This window comes from Conger conger, chromosome 4, assembly GCF_963514075.1.
Source record: "Conger conger chromosome 4, fConCon1.1, whole genome shotgun sequence".
Lineage (NCBI taxonomy): Eukaryota > Metazoa > Chordata > Actinopteri > Anguilliformes > Congridae > Conger > Conger conger.
The window spans coordinates 18,873,112-18,891,224 of record NC_083763.1 but is presented as its reverse complement, the minus strand read 5'-3'; the positions used below and the strand labels follow the sequence as shown (position 1 = coordinate 18,891,224).

Below are 18,113 nucleotides of genomic sequence, written 5' to 3'. Positions count from 1 at the left end.
TGTTTATGCCGTTTTACAACCCCTCTGTTCTCCTTCTGGGCCTATAACCAAATGAAAATAGCCCATCTGGTACACTGCCAATTTCCTCCCAACAATTGATTAATGCAACACTACTCCCTACTGCTAATAAGTACAAGCTGAGAAGGAAGATAAGGGACAACACATTTTAATGCATAACTTTTTTAAAGAGTAAAAACATTTTCAGGTACAAAGCTATACCTGATCTTAACAATTGGGCAAGTACAGTAGAACTTGGGTCAAATGGATGCATATTAATGAATCACATTCCTGAAATTGTATACCTGAAAATGTATTTTCACTTCACTTTTTTGTAGCTTTTTCTTTCTAATGTGGATCACCTGTATACGCGTTTCATGAATTCCTGCAACCGCCATTATGAACAAACATGTACTCCTCTGAATGAAATGCCAAGCACCACTTCTCATCAGGCCACAGTGTGCAAGGCCCACACAGACATGAGTCTGAGGAAGATGCTTCATATGCAGCTGAACTTCAACTTGAGTGTCCGATCGACCAGCTTGGCATGTTGGTGTGCCATTGGCCAACTGAAACCCTGCTATTCTTGAGTGACACTCGAGTCGAATGTGCATTTTCCTGCCGGGCTGTTTGTTGAAATCAGCACGGAAACAGTCCACATTCAGCTCCAGACCGCCAGGCCAATCCCTGCACAATAACAGTGCCTTTGCAGGATGAGCCACCCAGCAGCCCTGCGCACTTTGAACACAGGTATAAACAGTCCCACACAATCCCCCCCTTCTCAGGCATCCGTATCTCAGGGGCAGCATTGTACACTGAAAACCACTGAACCTCGATCAAAGCAGAAAAACTCTGCACTCCCCTTCACATTTCCTCTCACTGTGTCATTAGTGTATGCCACTTCCCCTCTCTAATGCACGAGTGATCTGTAATCTCATTTTCTTCTGATCTCCATGCACATTTAAATCTTGCACCTACAAACTAGCTGCCTTTAAACATTCTACCTAATAATTTTATGGAAATGTTGTCATTTACCTGCATCCATTCTTTCTGTTAGCATAAAGCTAGCATGTTGCTAAACAGGTTTTTCAATGGTTTTATAATATAATATAACACAACTACAATAAGTTGCATTTAAAATACATTAGAAACCAGAACCATTAAGGGGAAAAGGTTACCCCAGTCTCCAGCCACTAATGGACAGGGTGTAAGACTATATGCCACACCTACAGCAGTTAAACAGAAAAGCATTGGCTGTACATGAAGCCGGATACAATATGCATTATAAGGGCCATTTGTTAAGCCCCCGTTCCCAGGGCCTAACATAAAGCAGTTCCACCACAAAGCCCTGTTGCTTTAACTGACGCCTCAAGGGAGCCTTGAGAAAGGTTACACGAATCGAAACATCAACATTTCTCACAACAAACTTTTTAATTAAGTTGAGTGAGTAGGGGAGTATGTTTGATTTATACCCATCCAGCTTGCTTGAAGTCATTCCTACGGTACTGCACTTCACAGATAACCCGGAATGTTTCACCAGTTATTGAAGGAGGTTTAACCCTTGATAGCCCACCTGGACGCGTGAATCGTGTGGCTAATGGTGACCACGTAACCAGCCCCACCCACATCCAGGTACGGGCCAGTAAAGGTGATGAGGCCAGGGTTGGCCACGGCATGCAGGTACCTGCAGGTAAAAAGCATAGCACCACTGTGAGAAATACTATGTCTTCAGACCTGCTACAATTAGATGTAATGTAATGTAATGATCTCATTTTTACTCCTTAACAATACAGGCAAAATATAAGTATAATTATATAAGGTAATTACAAAAACACAGTAAGTGATGTGCATGCAGCATCTCAGTATGTGGATTATTTTTTTGTGTCGAAAATTGCATCTTAAATGGCAAAATAATTTTGAAACGAGGTGTACAAGTATTTTATTATTTGATGTATTTTATATTATTTTTCTGAACTGCACAAAGAATTATATAGAATTATAGAGGCTGTAGCTGCATCTATTTAAAAAGGGATTGCTAGACCACAGAGCTGCTCCAGAATCAGTTCACTGTGGCACGCTGGGAGTCTGGAATCATTTCAAAGTGCGACCCAAACTTACCATTGTCTCCTGGTGGGGTCGAAGGCTTTATCCATGAGAGAGCCTGGGTAAATCCGCAGCACCCCATTGGGCGTTGCTATGTAACGACGCACAATGTAGCTGTTCAGGCTACTCATTTCCATTTGTGTCATCCATTCATCGGTTACGTGACTGGTAGCCATTACTTCATTTCTGACAGACGACTGAAAGACAATGAGAACACATAGCAGGGTTCCTTTAAGACTAGCCTGAGAAGACCCGACACTGAAGCCCCACTTTTCTTAAGGAGGAGGCAGGGAATGCACTCGGCTGCCAAAAAACAAAACAGAAACAGCCCGAAAAGTCCTGGGGTTTAAAGACGCAAACACCACTTGAGCAACTCAGGTCATTTTTGTTTTGATTTGAACATCCCCCTGTACCAACATTCAGAGTGAATGTGTGCGACGCATACATGAATAGGTTTGTGTTTTGACTCCATACGAAGTGTGTGTTTGTGGTCACAGATGTATGTGAGAGTAAGCTTGCTTTTGTCTGCATGTACACGCGTGCCTGTGTGCACAGGCGTATGAGCATGTGTGCGTGGCTGTTCCTGGGTCTGTATGCTCGTGTAGTGTACAGGAGTGTGGCTGTTCCTGGGTCTGTATGCTCGTGTAGTGTACAGGAGTGTGGCTGTTCCTGGGTCTGTACGCTCGCATGGTCTACGTGAGTGAGGCGCAGGGTCTACCTTCAGCCCAGGGTTGGCGATGAGGCGCGTGTTGTCGCTGAGGTAGGCGGTGTAGTGCTCCACCATGCGCTTGGTCTCCGGCTGACTGAGGTGCTCATAGGGGGAGGAGAAGCTTCCGGCTGACAGCATCACCGTGGGGCTCTCTGTGGGACAGAGCCCAGAGAAGAGACTGCTTACTACAGGCCCCTCTGCCCCCTGTTCTACAGCAGGGGCGCCGGAACGGCCGTTCAGCAACCCAACTTTACACTCTGTTTGACTTTGCTTTTAAAAATTACATTTAAGTGACTTTGAGAGTCGTAGAGCGTCGGCTAAAGAAGAGGCCTTTAACACTAATGTTTATATTAGGAGGGAGTAAGAATTAAAGTGGATGTGAGCACGTTCAGCTGCACCGCACTCAATCATGACCAGAGGGGCCTTTGGAACTGCAGCCAAAACCACAGACACACTCCAGCTGAACACAACCCTTCCCAAGAATCTCATCAGGCACGGAGCAGACTTCTCCAGCTCTTCTGCTCTGCTACGGAAGTGTCACAGTGATTCCTGTTATGCCGTATTATGAATTGACGTACTGTGGCTGCGAACCAGATCTTACCAACTGTAGCAAGCTGCTTGAAATGCAGGCAGGAGCTAGGCTGCCCAAGGAGGTCCAAGCGGTGGTATAGGAGCTTGCTACTGGGGACGGTGTTGAGGTTCTTCAGGTGCTTGACCGGGATCTCGGGCTGGACATAGACTATGCACAGGATGAAGGAGGTGTCCTGGACCTGGAGAGGGAGATGGGGCCATTTATGACTGTCAGGGCAGAGGACACCAAGGAGCGAGAGCGTGTCTGAGACACAGGTTTCCAGTTCCTCAAGTGGATTCAGAGAAGAAGAGACACAGTAGAGACACAGTAGAGACACCCTGCAAGGAGTTACAAAACTGTGCTCCACTCCCCATATCAGATAAACACGGCAGCATTCTGACACTGGAAAGTACACAAGCGTCTTTCTGTTGCTTTTTTTTACATTATAATTGGATGTTTTTTTAATGGTTGCAAATACAACAACAGAAAGCCATGGGAAAATTCCAAATCCTTCAGCTCTGACGACCGTAGAACAGCACATATAAACTTTGGGTTCAGCACTTGGGCCTCACATAAACCGCAATAGTAGATGGGGCTCCAGAAGAAGCGGAGCAGATCGAAAGGACAGTCACAGTAAAACCCTGAGCAAATGAAAAACACATTACGCTCGGCACCAACATGTGCTTTCTGTTGCCTATCCGTCTAAACCGGCCAAAATGTCTGAAATGAACAGGAAGTACCAGTTTCCAGGCGTAGCTGACGTTGTAGGCCTCTCGGCTGGGGTCTCGCAGGCGGTTCATGTGCCAGGAGAGGGAGGAGTTCACAGGCACGGTGATGACCTGGCTGCCCAGAGGCAGGCTGGGATGTGAACACACAGAAAGCACGTGCCTTTGATCAACCCACAGATTCTTATTCCAATATACAGACAGTCATGTACAAGTCATGTTAAATAAGACAGAACAACATTCATGCTGTGCAAGATAAGCACACAGACACAGATACGCATAATGAACTCAATTGTAGTTTTGTATCCTAGACTGTAATTCTGAATACCAATATGCATATGCTGACTGATCTTCATGGGTCCCATCCACAAGAGTGAGTGTGAAGCAGAAGCTGACACTTTCATGGGATGCTCTACTGATCAGCTCCAGAGCTATGCTCACCTGAGAATGTTCTGCCTGACCAGCGGGAACCCTGGGATATTCTCGTAGTGGATGACGTCAGTGTGCAGAGGGGCTTCGGTCATCAGATAGGGCCGGGTGAGTGATGGGTGCATGAGGGTGTAGCCTGGAAAAAATATACTGTATGGTAAATACCACCACTAGTTGTACATAAAAAATAAAAAAACAATTCAAAAGTATCTAGCTCAAGGGTACAATGCCAGTGTTGATTCAACATGAACAAAATAACTCTGGAATTGATTTACAACATTGGAGCACCACAGTCTGGCAGTACATTCATTAGCTTCTGCGGCTATGAATGTCTGACCCCCATAATTACTGCTTGCAGCTACATAAAGTCAATTTTCCTGCTGTGAGTGAAACTAATATTCACTGCAAACTCATTAATCATATGTCTGGATTATTCCAGTGACACAAATAATCACACTCCAGGTTAATATACCCCCGTTTATGATATATAGTGACAATGATACGTACAAAATTCCAAACTTTCCTCATAAACATGCGCCCTGTGAAAAAAGCCCAGCCTCCAGGAGCAACACGTTACGACTCCCATCACACTCCACAGGAAAGCTAGACTCATTCCCCCAGAGTCGAAGCTGACAGAAATATGAAGAGGTTCAGTGTTTCCCTGCTATGCTCAGCTGCGCTGATGTCACCTGTGTAAGTCTGAGCCTAGCGATGTGGGACGGGGATATTTCCTAATGAGCTGTAAATCAACCTAATGACTTTCGCTCCTGCACCTTGGCTAAGTCAGACCGGTGGGGCCTCTCCAGTGTGACCGCCCCCTCCGGCCGTTCCCCTGACGCCTCCACTCAGGACGCAGCTGTCTGAAACAGTGGGGCCGGTCTGGCCAGGCGCGTACCTTTATTGTCAATGAGGAAGGTGTAAGACGCCAGAGAATCTTGGTAGTAGGTCACGTCTTCCAAGATGTAAGCCAGGTTTACATCAACGCCCACGACTCCAAGCAGCAGGTTACCAAAATAGCATGGGCGGCTCACGGTCATGATGAAACCTTGGACAGAAACGGGCAACAGAAATAAGTTAGGTCATTCTCAAACAGATGGATAATGCAATCACTGGTGCACAGTAATGATTACACCAAATAGCTTCATTTGTTATAAACCAGATGGGTACTGCAATCATAGGCACACAATTACAATTATAGCAAACCGTTTCAGTTTCTCAGATAGATCATTTTTCCATTAAGTTTGTAACAGAAATGTCCCAATCCTGTGTCTTGCACCCATATTAACTAAACTTGTATCTAGGGAATGGACTAAGGCAGTCATCTATTACAGAATAGGTAAACAATGGACAAGAAATTAATAAGTGGCAGCCCAGATGTGAAGTGAGAGTGGGATATCGACAGAATGCCATACAGAGGGATAAAATGCATACACTAGAGCAAGTGAGGCTGGTGAAAATTAAACATGTGGTGCACTTACCGTCCCCCATAGGGTCAGTGTAGGGCAGGCTGAACCTGGCCATGTCGATCATGCGGTTGGGCAAGTTGATGTAGAAGCGACCCACGCTGGTCTCCAGGTTGCTCAGCTGATTGAGTACCATCATGCTGCCCTTGACAACTGGCAAGGCGGAGCGATCCGGCATTCCGTACTTTAAAGAGTTCTGCTCCGCCAAGTCCCTCAAGAATGCCAGTTCCTTCAGACCAGTCACCCCCTCTGCATGGGCCAGGAAAAACACTCTGCTCAGTATCTAAACCTACTGCCCTCCGGGGTTACCTAAACCTACTGCACTCGGGGGTACCTAAAGCTACAGAGCTCCGGGGTACCTAAAGCCACAGAGCTCCGGGGTACCTAAAGCCACAGAGCACCGGGGTACCTAAAGCCACAGAGCTCCGGGGTACCTAAAGCCACAGAGCTCCGGGGTACCTAAAGCCACAGAGCTCCGGGGTACCTAAAACTACAGAGCGCCGGGGTACCTAAAGCTACAGAGCTCCGGGGTACCTAAAGCTACAGAGCTCCGGGGTACCTAAAGCTACAGAGCTCCGGGGTACCTAAAGCTACAGAGCTCCGGGGTACCTAAAGCTACAGAGCTCCGGGGTACCTAAAGCTACAGAGCTCCGGGGTACCTAAAGCTACAGAGCTGCAGGGTACCTAAAGCTACAGAGCTGCGGGGTACCTAAAGCTACAGAGCTGCGGGGTACCTAAAGCTACAGAGCTGCGGGGTACCTAAAGCTACAGAGCTCCGGGGTACCTAAAGCTACAGAGCTCCGGGGTACCTAAAGCTACAGAGCTCCGGGGTACCTAAAGCCACAGAGCTCCGGGGTACCTAAAGCCACAGAGCTCCGGGGTACCTAAAGCTACAGAGCTCCGGGGTACCTAAAGCTACAGAGCGCCGGGGTACCTAAAGCTACAGAGTGCCGGGGTACCTAAAGCTACAGAGCTCCACAGTGATTACAATTCTTTCCAATAAAGGTAAGGATTATAATCAAACAAGTCTGTCCATGGCAACACAAAAGCACAAGGCAAATGGGGTGGGGGGTGCTAACAGTATCTGCCAAAACGTCAAAATTACAAACTACAAACTGTAAAACATGACAAATTGAAGGGCTAACTGTAAATATAATTTACAGCACTGTATATTGGCATTTTACTGAATATTCTGCAATACTGTGCAGATGGAATCAAACAGTAACTACCTGAACACACATTTGGATTAGTTCATGTTTACAAATCTTGTTAAAAGATCAGAAAAATGCTAAAAGAGCCCAATGGATTTGGACAATATCCCTCAGAACAAGATGGATTTCACTTGTCTGGCCATAAAAAAGAAAAAAAGAAATCAACAACCTGGTTCCACACCTCTCACTCCCCACATCTTACAGTCAGAGAAGCAACATGCAGTGTACTTGGCATGCGTGCAGTTGGTCGTTCACCAGATAACAATGGCCTGTGCGAAACAAACACTCGATGTGGACTGCCAATAAATTTGAATCCTTTCTCCATTAGTCCTTTCATCACTGTCCCTTTTCACAATGGACGTTCTACTTTTGCATAATAACCTGCCCTTTGATGTGTTTCGCTTCATTTCTTCCTCTCATTTACAATGCACCTCATTTTAATGTAATCATGAAATATAATTTGTGTTAATGAAAGGCAAATGCATGCACATAGCTTTCCCTAGGTTCAATAATGAGGAACCATAAAGAGGAGCAAAATATAATTCAAAACTCCGACCACCTGACTGCTTCTGACTGTAGCGTAGTGACCACACTGTAAAATGGATGTATATCAGTTTATTTATTTTGATTTTATTTGCCGTTCAAGATTCAGCGTATTCGGGAAAATAATATAATTCAAAAATCCGACCACCTGACTGCTTCTGACTGTAACGTAGTGACCACACTGTAAAATGGATGTATCTATCAGTTTATTCATTTTGATTTTATTTGCCATTCAAGAATCGGTGGGATAAAGAAACAATGGGGTGTGGAATTCCCTGCCGGCTGAAATCATGCCTCCCTGGGTACTTCCAATTTTGCTTTGCCCTGTGGGGTTCCTGGGCTCAGTCATCACCACAGTCTAGAATCAATGTGAGCTGTAGGGTACGTCACTGCACAGGGATGCAGAGCTTCAATGTGATACAAAAGGAGAACCTGACTACACGGCTTCAACAAAAGACCCAGCTTAAGGGGGTGACCGCCTTATGAAAGGAACTCCTCTGTGCCACTATGAGTTAATGGGGAAATAACGCTGTAGCCTAGCAGCAGCAGTCAACACGGAAGGTGTCCAAAACACCTGAATTACTGACACAATAGCACAGCGATTGTGCCCAGAGAAAGCTCGACATTCACAAGCGAGTAGGCGAGACTCACAATACCACAGACCGGTTACCACTGACAAGCGCAAGGGTGAGCACCAGTGCGTGTGGAGCTTTACCATTCATGAGTGCGTAGGTGAGGATCATGACAGAGTTGTTGAGGTGACGGTTCTCTTCCTTCACCACGCTGAGTGTCTCTCTCTTCTCACTATCGGAGGGGTCTGCTGAAGTCACGCCCGAGGACAGGTAGATTATCACCATGTCGGTGTCTGTGGGGCGAAACACACCTCAGAACTTTTATGTCTGGTTACATTTCTCAATTCCATTTACTCTCATGTTCAAGCACTTTGTGATGTATCCCACATACTAAAGATATTCTTTATTTAGTCATCTGAGCAGGCCATGTTCTTACTGGTCTGCTGTCTGGTGACGTTGCTGGTGTTCCTGAGGAGCTGGAAGGCTTTCTGGAAGCCCTGGGAATGCTGGGTGGGGCTGTCGGAGGCCTTGACGTTACTGATGAAGGAAGCCATCTTCCTCTTGGTCTCACTGGTGGCCGGGGACAGGAAGGTCTTGTAGCACTGGTCTAAGGAGCAGGACCGCACTGTGTCAGCCACTGTCAGAACTGAGATCTGAGAGGGAGGAAAACACACAGGCTCGAATGACTCAGTGGACCAATTTTCCAGCACTCTCACTCAAGTACAGCAGACTCCACATGTCTCAGAGCAGAGAGCAGGGCTCACACCTTATCATGTTCGTCGATGGAGTTGAGAATGACCAGGGCGGCATCCCGGGCGATTTGGAGCTGGGTGTCGGTGACCGAGGCACCATGGTCGATGATCACCACGATGTGCTTGGACTGTGGCCTTACCGCTGACACATACACGGGCCTGCAGAACACAAAACCACAAACATTTTACTCAAACAAGATGTTCACTGAACAGTGCCACCAGCTCCCCTGATCTGTGCTGACTGCTTACCTTCTGGCCCAATGACTGCATGAGGGGGGAAAACCATGACTGAATGCTTTGCTACCTCCCACTGCCCTCCCACCTCTGTTTGCAGAAGGGATTTTGGATCTGTGGTGCTACTACTGTTGGGCCACCATTTTGTCTGGGGCATTACGGTTTCTTTATAGGCTTGAGATACACACTCAAACAAATAGGGTATTTCTGGGGGATATCCTGCACGGATTAGGTGTCTGTCTTGGTAATTTGTGTCAAGTTGCATGAGCCCCGGAGATAAGCATCGGCGAAGTCGAGCTGTGTGGTGACACACCGTCCAACGCGTTTTTGCAGTTAGAGACCCTGAGCGCAGATCAGTGTCTGTAGGCTGCGCCAGGTTTCCTATTGACTCTCAGGAATGAATGGGACAGCTTTCAACAGGGGGACCACCGAAACCACAACACAAGATTCCATCAGGATTTATTGGGCCTTGTCTGCATTCCAGTAAGGTCTTGTGGTCATTGTGTTTCTGCTGCACAAACTAACACATTGTCTGGAGCTCTATTTACATGTGCCACACAAGAACTATTTGAGGGGGGATTCTTGGGGGGGGGGGGGGGGGGGGTTAAAGGACAGCTCCCATTTTTTACTTTTTACTCCCATCTGGAACTGACAATAGTACGATGCTCACACATTACAGCAATTTCACCGTGAAATCACCAGTGGTGATTTTCCACAAGCTACACAGCATAATGCAGGAAAACTTAATGTTTTGAAGAGAGGCTTACCCGATTTCTTAACCTGTAGCCTGTACTTCAATGGCAAGTAACCACGGATCGTGTATATTGTGGCAACCCAAAGAACATTGAACAACTTAAACCTACACATTCCCAACTCCCGACAAAACAAAGCCAAATGTGTCCCACCGTGGTGGACTACAGGTCATAGTGGATGAGTACTTCCAATATAAATCCAACACTAGAACAAGTGATATGCAAGCCACAGACTTCTGGCTGTGCTCCTGGGAAGCATCCTACACTGATTTTCATTAAAAGGAATTATTATACAGTCGTCGTCAAGGATTCATTCCATTTTGGCCTCCTGAAGGGAGACCAGTCCACGTTAACAATGGTACATTAGCCATCCTACTCCAGTATATAATTCCTATTCAAATTGACTAGTAGTATACAACAGAAATGAATGAGGGGTAAATCCAGGTTGTGGGCACTAAACCTCAATGGAAAAAGTAATGCACGAGCACACAGTGAACTCTACCTGCTCCGATGCTCATAGGTCCCTTTGCAGTGGAACTTGTGGGCTGGGAACACAGTGAATATCCCCTCCTCCGAGCTGAAATACTGCCACTTGATCCCAGGGTTGGACTTCAGGTTGTCGGCAAGAACTGGAGATAGAAAGAGTGCCCATGATGAGTAAATATATAGGTACGAGAAAACCGATGATGGTTATCTAAGTGACATTACCAACTATTTCATAATCAGTCATTTGTTCTGTTGCTCTCAAAAGGTGCACGTGATTTTTCCAAATCCAAAGTGAAGACCTGCATTGACCCACTGAAAATGAACTTACCATGGCCATACAATGAGGGACCTAGAACTATTAAGCCATCAACTCTTCACATGTATGCTCGACAGTTGCTGGCAGTGTGCGCCCTACTCTGCGCTAATTTGACCCGGGAGGGCTAGTGCGTTGGGGCTCCGTTTGGCCCTCTAGCATGGTGGCCTGGCGCACAGTGAAACAGACAAGATGATCCTCCATGAATGCAGGAGAATGAGGACAATCAGAGCGTGGCTTCCAGCTCGAGTGCTTGTTTAATCCTGGGAGAGAGCTGGAGCAGCTGGACTGTTAAATGGAGAGGGAACGGGGAACAGCTGGGAGACTTTGCGAGTTGTTCCACACTCCACAGAGATTTAGAGCGGCCCGAGGCTCAGTGACAGAGCCAGACTGCACACACTGAGGCCGCTGCTCCTCTGCCAAAGATCCCTCTCAATGCCACAGCACCGTATAGGATCTCCCTAGAAATCTAAAAGGGCTCTGGCTGATTAAAAAGCCTTTAGGGATGAATGAGTTTGTGCTGTGCATGGTATTATGCATATACAAATGGCTTTTAGTCAGCCTTCAGTCAAATACAAACCCCCTATATAAATTAAATTAACTACATTAGCTGGTGCAAGGTTGCCATTTCGGATTAAACCAGAGTCTTCGTGACCAACAGGTGAAAAATTATGGAATATTTTTCAAGCAGTCCACAGCACTTGCAAAAGATTGGACTGCATCCCTGCCCATATTCACACGCACACCATATTGTGAATATGGTGTGCATGTACACCATATTCAGGGTCATATTCAGATCAATATTCCCATGGTGTCCTTTGGGCAGTGCGGAAAGATGCTGTCCTAGTACTTCTTCCATGTGCATGAATAGGATAAGGTTATTCCTTTGATGATGCAGGTGAACGCTTCTTTGCCTTAAAATGAGGACTATCTACATATGCGCAATAACTCATGCAATTCTTTTTACTGATTAATACAAATTAATACAATACAATAAATAGCATTTTCTTATTAATAATTGCAATCCAAATTAATTGCATGCGTTAACACATTAAAGTTAACATTCCAAAAAATTCATTGCTTTTAAGTTCATCCTTAATTTGCTCTGTGGTTTGACTAAACGCGGCATCTTTCTTTTTGCCAGCTATACTATTAATGCTTTCTGGCATCCATTTATTGCACAACAAAAATTAAAACTAGTCTCCTCTGTGACTGCATTTTTATACTAAGCTACGAGGCTGACCTCAACACCCAAGACATGTTGTACATGTGCAGACCATGTTTGACAGTTGTAAATGGATGGTGTTTACACACTTTTCATGATTTGATTCGTGGCATATGAGATACTCGGATCTCACATGTTTGGAAAATGTGGTTTCGCTTTTCGGAATAAGGTGTTTACATGGGCTGTATCGTAACCAGAATACTTCAGTTTTCCAAACAAGATCTAAATAATGATGTGCTTATAAATATAGTCAATGACCACAAATGCAAATCAAAAACCATATTTTTTTGGGTCTAATTTCATCAATGCAAAGCATCATAAAGATGGCGTCACCTGTCACTGCTGACGGAGCACAAAATAGCCATTCAGAAGAATGTGATCATGGATGTAAAAAAATAAATAAAATAAAAATAAAAATTTCTCCAAATTGCGTAACCATGTCCAATGATCACCGAAACAACAAAAGGAAAAGAAAAAACAGTGCCAGAACTAAGATGTTTGGGAGGTCCACTCTTTCCAAGTGAACCATTTGCTCTCTGTGGTAAACCCAGTCAACAGCGCAAAAGAGACCAAAATAACCCATGACTAACACTCCTCTGTATGCAACACGAGGCAACAACCTGCATCAAACTTCACCACCAATCCGTCTGCTCACACCCAGCAGTCTCCAGTGCACGTATAAACAGGAACTCTAAAACAGCGACAGTAAAGGGTCATGTATACATTCACTCTCCCACAATGCTTAAGCCCCTCCCCTGCTTAGCCACAGATAGCAGAAAGTGGCAGCCTTTGTGACCGGCCACTGCAGCCCTCTTCCTGCCTATGGCGGCACGCCCCTCCTCTTGCAAGGGTTTATTGCGGCAATTGGGCTGACATGTTAAACTATACAATAGCCAAGTGGCTGGAGCAGCATGAATGTTGGGGAAATAAACAGACTGAGAAGGCCAAGGCGTGCATGGCCTACATTAAGAGGAGGAGGAGTGCAGAGAGGAGTAGAGTGCAGCTCCCAGATGGGAAAACGGGCCCCTGATTGCAATAAAAACAGACCCGAACCAAGCTAAACACCTTCACACATTAATTACCTCGAGAGGCATATCTCATTGTTTAGACTAAGGCAAGACAAATCTGCCCGTTGAATGCTTTCAGGGACTGGAGGTCAAGAAACTATGAAAAATAGAGGAGGGTTGGTAATATGAACTTTTGATGACTGGTTTAAGAAAAAAAAAAAAAAAGGAGCCCACATGCGAAGATGAATTGGCCCACTCTGCACTCTGAGCAAGTGGAATTTGTTGAAGTTTGCACCCTGGACAGCAATAACGTGAGGTAGGAATTAAGAGTTTGAAGTTGCAAAGGCTGTAAGAAACAAATGAATAGAACGACCAAGAAAGGATACAGAATAACACTAAAGAACTGCACAGACCCCATTTCCTTCAGTGATCTTCACTTGTTATTACACAATGGTAATTATTTCTGCAAAACATTTTGCACATTCAATGCTTTTAGAATACAGTAAATATGGCATACGAGCATGGTTATTCTACACTTTCTTTCATGACTTCTACAGATACATTAAATAAATAAGCAAAATGTAATTTTGTGTGTGCAATTCATGAACGAATATCCCTTAAAAACTGACACTAATGACAAGCATATGTTTACGCAATTTAAGATTACGCCCAAGAATAAAAAAAGCAAGAAACTGAGTGTTCTAAAATCTGCCAAAAATAATCAAATATGATTAGATCATTCATATCATGAATTAAAATACAGTTTGGACCAAAAAAAGAAACCACAAGTTAACTTTTCCAAATAAAATAAGGGTCAGAAAATCTGAAAAAGTACAAAAACATGCTCATAATGCTTTCAACAGGCTTACTAGTAAGGCCTTCACAAAATCAAAACCTTTCAATTTAAAATTTAATGACTTATAAGGGAATATTTGGTTCTTAGAATTCAGTTGCCATGGCAACAGCTCATACATGGTAACTGGCTCTCCATAGTGGAGAAGATGCTGCAGACAGAGTAGAATTGGGGGGAGGGGATGGGGTAACAGGGTAACCCACCTGAATTGAGGTCCCGGCCTGGGTTAAACGCTCGACTGTTGACAGTGGGGGACAGGCGGTCACAGCAGATGGTTTTGGAGACATTTGTGTTGAAATTGCCATCGAAGCTAAAAAAGAAAGACATACAAACAAACACAGTCGATTATTCACACTAATCAAATACATTTTACCACAGCACAAACAATACACTGTTTGCATCACTCAAACTGGAAAGAAGTGTGGGAACAAAAGACAAAAAAACTGAAAAACACTCCTGTGTTCTACAGAGGGATTATCGAGATCAAGGTGGAAGGAAGTGGCAGCAGGAAGACGGCTGAACTACAGAGGGAAACTATTCCGCTAAAAAGCCTGGCTTTATTTCTGGGTCATGGCGTCAACAATATCCGCTCTTACAGATCATGATCTCATTTCAGCTAAAGCAACTTCCAGCGCTAAACCTTCCTTCGCAGAACGCGAAAGCAGTTTGTGAGAGGCAGGATCCTGAATTATGGGGGGGAGGGGGGCTAAGCATACGGAAGCAATGAATCCGGAATTCCGGAATTACCCAGAAAAAAACCTAGCGCCGACAAATATGAAGAGGGGGAAAAAAAATCAGTTTTGAGAAGCCCCAAAACCCTATCGCATTCTGCCCAAATACTGGGTCCCCCCGGTCCCCCTGGCAGCCCCCGACCTTGACGGCGGACCTGGCCAGGATCGGGTTGCTGCAGGGCGGCGTGGAGCCCTGAGCCACAGATCAAATGGCTGGCACAGACTCAGCTCTTCCAGAGAAGTCACATCACAGCATTGTTTCCAGGCCGCCTCAGCTCCCTTTAATGAATAGCTGATCGAAAGTGCGTCTCAGGGGAGCAGCAAGCACCACGTCTCCCACTTTGATCCCCCCCCCCCCTCACCGGAGACTCGCCCCCCACCCCCCCTCCCTGCCTCGCCCGCGCCCCGCTCCCGTCAGCCTCGGCTCGCAAGGAGCTGGCCTGATTGACGGCTGCTCTGATGTAAAAACGGCTTTGAACTTCAGACATTTCATTCCCATCAGGCTGCAGTCATTATTATTCCCCTTCAACACACTTTACATGTGGGGGCTAAGCAAATGTGGAAGATAAAAAATACATTTGCAAGCTCTTTGAATTTTACATCAAAAAAAGGAGAGGGGGAGAGAAAAAAAAAAAAAAAAAAAGCTTCAAGCATTTTTTTTTTTCTGTGCCGATTTGGATCCACCATGTAAATGAAGGTCTTGAAAAACATTCTGGTTTGGAGGGCGGCGGAAAAATAGGAAATAAATAAATAAAAGGCAGGCCCTGAAGCTGCCGTAATTATGCAGGTTTAGAGGAGTATCACCTTCAGCAACGTCATCTGTATTTTATTCTGTTCTCCTTTATTAACATGGGGGCTGGTGGCCTCCATCGGATGGGCACGTATTCCTGATAGGGACAGGGTTTTAAATAAAACATGTTTGCCTCTTATTTGCACGCGAGGGACATCTTTCATCGATTTTAGCGTGCCGTGGCTCAAGCAAGCAGTTTTAACTGTGGACATCATGGAAGTCCATGCTTGTTTATCATCTACGGTTCTGCCTTTTTAATCTTATTAGAGATAAGATTTGTAGCATTAAAAACTGCACTCTGGCTTTGAAGACATATTTCCATCCCAGTCCTGTCGCACAGTGAGATCTCGCTCTTAATCCTTCGGCACACAAGCATGCCGTTTCATTAGCGTGGCCATCGGGGAGACCAGGAGAGAGGCTCAATTGGGATTTAGGAGAGCAACTCGTATATAGAAGAAAGCATGTGTTCAGAAACAAGGCCTTATCAGCACGACGATTAAACTCTTTAAGGTCACTTAAGCCCTCTCAGCAGCCTGCTCAAACACCAGCTTCATTAACTCTGCTGCACAGCAAATGAAACCGTGCTGCTGCACTGGACTCCATTTTTACAGGATTTACCAGGAACAATAAGGCAGAAAAGCTCAAATGGAAATGGAGGAGGGTCTAAAAGTGTCGCCAAAAAAACAGGCTTTTCACCCGACTTGTGATATGAAAACCTGCCTCTGCACTGAATACCTAGTGCAAAAGAAAGAAATCTAATCCAACAAGCCACAAGAGCAAGGCAGTTATTGCAGTGGTGGCAGTCAAAGCTGTTTACCAGAGGAGTCGGAGAATTACCAGTGCGTTCTGTTGGTAAACAACACTATCCCACGTCTCCCAGCTCCCTTGCCAACTTCATTCTACAACCCTCTTACGAAGACAAATAACAAGAGGAAGATATAAAATGGAACATATTCCTTTCACAATATGTAATTATGTAGTTACCAAGCTTTGAAAATTCAAGCAAATCCGATAGATCGGTCATACACAATGTGCATGCACAAGACATTCAAGATTTGTACATATTTTCTGAATATACCTGAAGCACCGCAAATTACATGAACCATTAGTCCTATAATGATTATTTGTGTTTGTAATCTCCTATGAAGGGACAAGCACTTCTTACAGCCGAGACAACACTCGCAGTATTTTTTTTATATGTCCTTCATTTAAATTTCAGGTGGGAATCATTTTTCAATCATCAGATATGGAACATGGTGATGCTAGAGAACACATTTAGTTCTTGCAGCTACCAGCTGTCAGATTGAGTCATCGTTCAAATTAGCTAGCTACCACTTGCTTCCATTACTTTCCACATAAATTAGTATGTGTCTGACGCATCTGTCATTTATGGGATAACTAATGAATAAATATAACAGTTTACATAATTTCTTTCACTTCTTAGCTAGCTGGCAAGGAAACTAGCCAAACTGCTAACATCGTCACACTTCCACTCAGCTTCTTTGGCACCCTCACCTGCACAGAATTTTGAATTTGCAAGATGAATCAACAAGTACATTTGTCAACTCACTTCAAATTTACAATGTATTTTTATGCTATTCTAATCTACAGTTATGTTAGGTACTGGAGCTAGTTATGGTTCCATTGCATATCGCTGTGCCGGAGTTGAGGAATAGTCAATTCATACAAATACAAGAATAGTCATGTCACATGCACATATTTGTTTAATGAATACAAATTTCAGCATTCGGAGCTGACAGGCAGAAAAGTCAAAGAGCAGGAGAGATTGCGGGCTTATGATGACAATCTGACATGGATAGCGTGTGAAATACTGTTTAAAGTCCAGCGTGGGTCAGAGCTTGGCCCAGGCAACAGCTGCAATGAGCACATTGACAAGGATCATGAAGGTCGCTGCTGGTCTGTCCGCTCGCGATGACAGGGATCACAACACTGTGCCCTCACTTTGACACCAAGACACAGCTCATTTCACCTCAGAGACCTTCACTTCCTTCAGCCATTGTTAAATTTTTCATTGCTTATAATAATAAAAATAAAAAAAAGGAAAATCCTTTTCATGCTTTAAAAAAACCCCATCTTGCTCCAAAACCAGCTTCTCAAAATGAGATCCTTTTCGGTTGTTTTTTTTTTGTTTTTTTTGAAGGACTTTGAAGATATGTTTGTGATGGCGCGTCAAAGAGAGCATCTTCAATTACTTAACGCCACTCCCTTCACAGTCGCGTCTAATATAATCTTTGCTTTGACTCTTCCTCACTTTCCCAAACACACTCTGCTGGAGAATACAGATGGGAAAGGGAAAACTCGGCCTGGATTTCGCTCTTCTCGGAGGAGCCACATTGCAGATCTGAGGTAAAGATTCCCTCAGCAAGGAATTTGACCCAAAACCCCATTAATTCACAGCAAGTCTTCAGGGAGAGATAACACCATCAAAACAGTGGTTAGACCCGAGTCAGATGCCCTCAAGCTGCTTCTGTGGAGATTAGGTTGAAAGCGGACCCTCAGTGAACCTGGACTCTGTGTTGTCTCTTTTGAAGCACATTTCGCCCTGGATTTCGAGATTGCTGAAATATTGCGGCCAATAAAAGTTTCAACTTGGCCCATTGCGTGACACACTGACTGTTCTGCAGGC

At 44.8% G+C, this 18,113-nt stretch overlaps 1 protein-coding gene across 1 annotated transcript in view; it reads right to left on the bottom strand.

Annotated features, from left to right (window-relative positions):
• cachd1 (cache domain containing 1) overlaps positions 1–18,113 on the bottom strand; it is a 64,767-nt gene that overhangs the window by 12,721 nt on the left and 33,933 nt on the right. The window contains exons 4-16 of the mRNA XM_061239384.1: positions 14,149–14,255; positions 10,564–10,690; positions 9,090–9,234; positions 8,760–8,976; positions 8,467–8,616; positions 6,013–6,246; positions 5,430–5,579; positions 4,547–4,670; positions 4,121–4,238; positions 3,411–3,579; positions 2,819–2,961; positions 2,116–2,297; positions 1,571–1,681 (exon numbers count right to left, since the gene is read on the bottom strand). Coding sequence (XP_061095368.1) covers positions 1,571–1,681; positions 2,116–2,297; positions 2,819–2,961; positions 3,411–3,579; positions 4,121–4,238; positions 4,547–4,670; positions 5,430–5,579; positions 6,013–6,246; positions 8,467–8,616; positions 8,760–8,976; positions 9,090–9,234; positions 10,564–10,690; positions 14,149–14,255 — 1,977 coding nt within the window. The remainder of the gene's footprint in view (positions 1–1,570; positions 1,682–2,115; positions 2,298–2,818; positions 2,962–3,410; positions 3,580–4,120; positions 4,239–4,546; positions 4,671–5,429; positions 5,580–6,012; positions 6,247–8,466; positions 8,617–8,759; positions 8,977–9,089; positions 9,235–10,563; positions 10,691–14,148; positions 14,256–18,113) is intronic.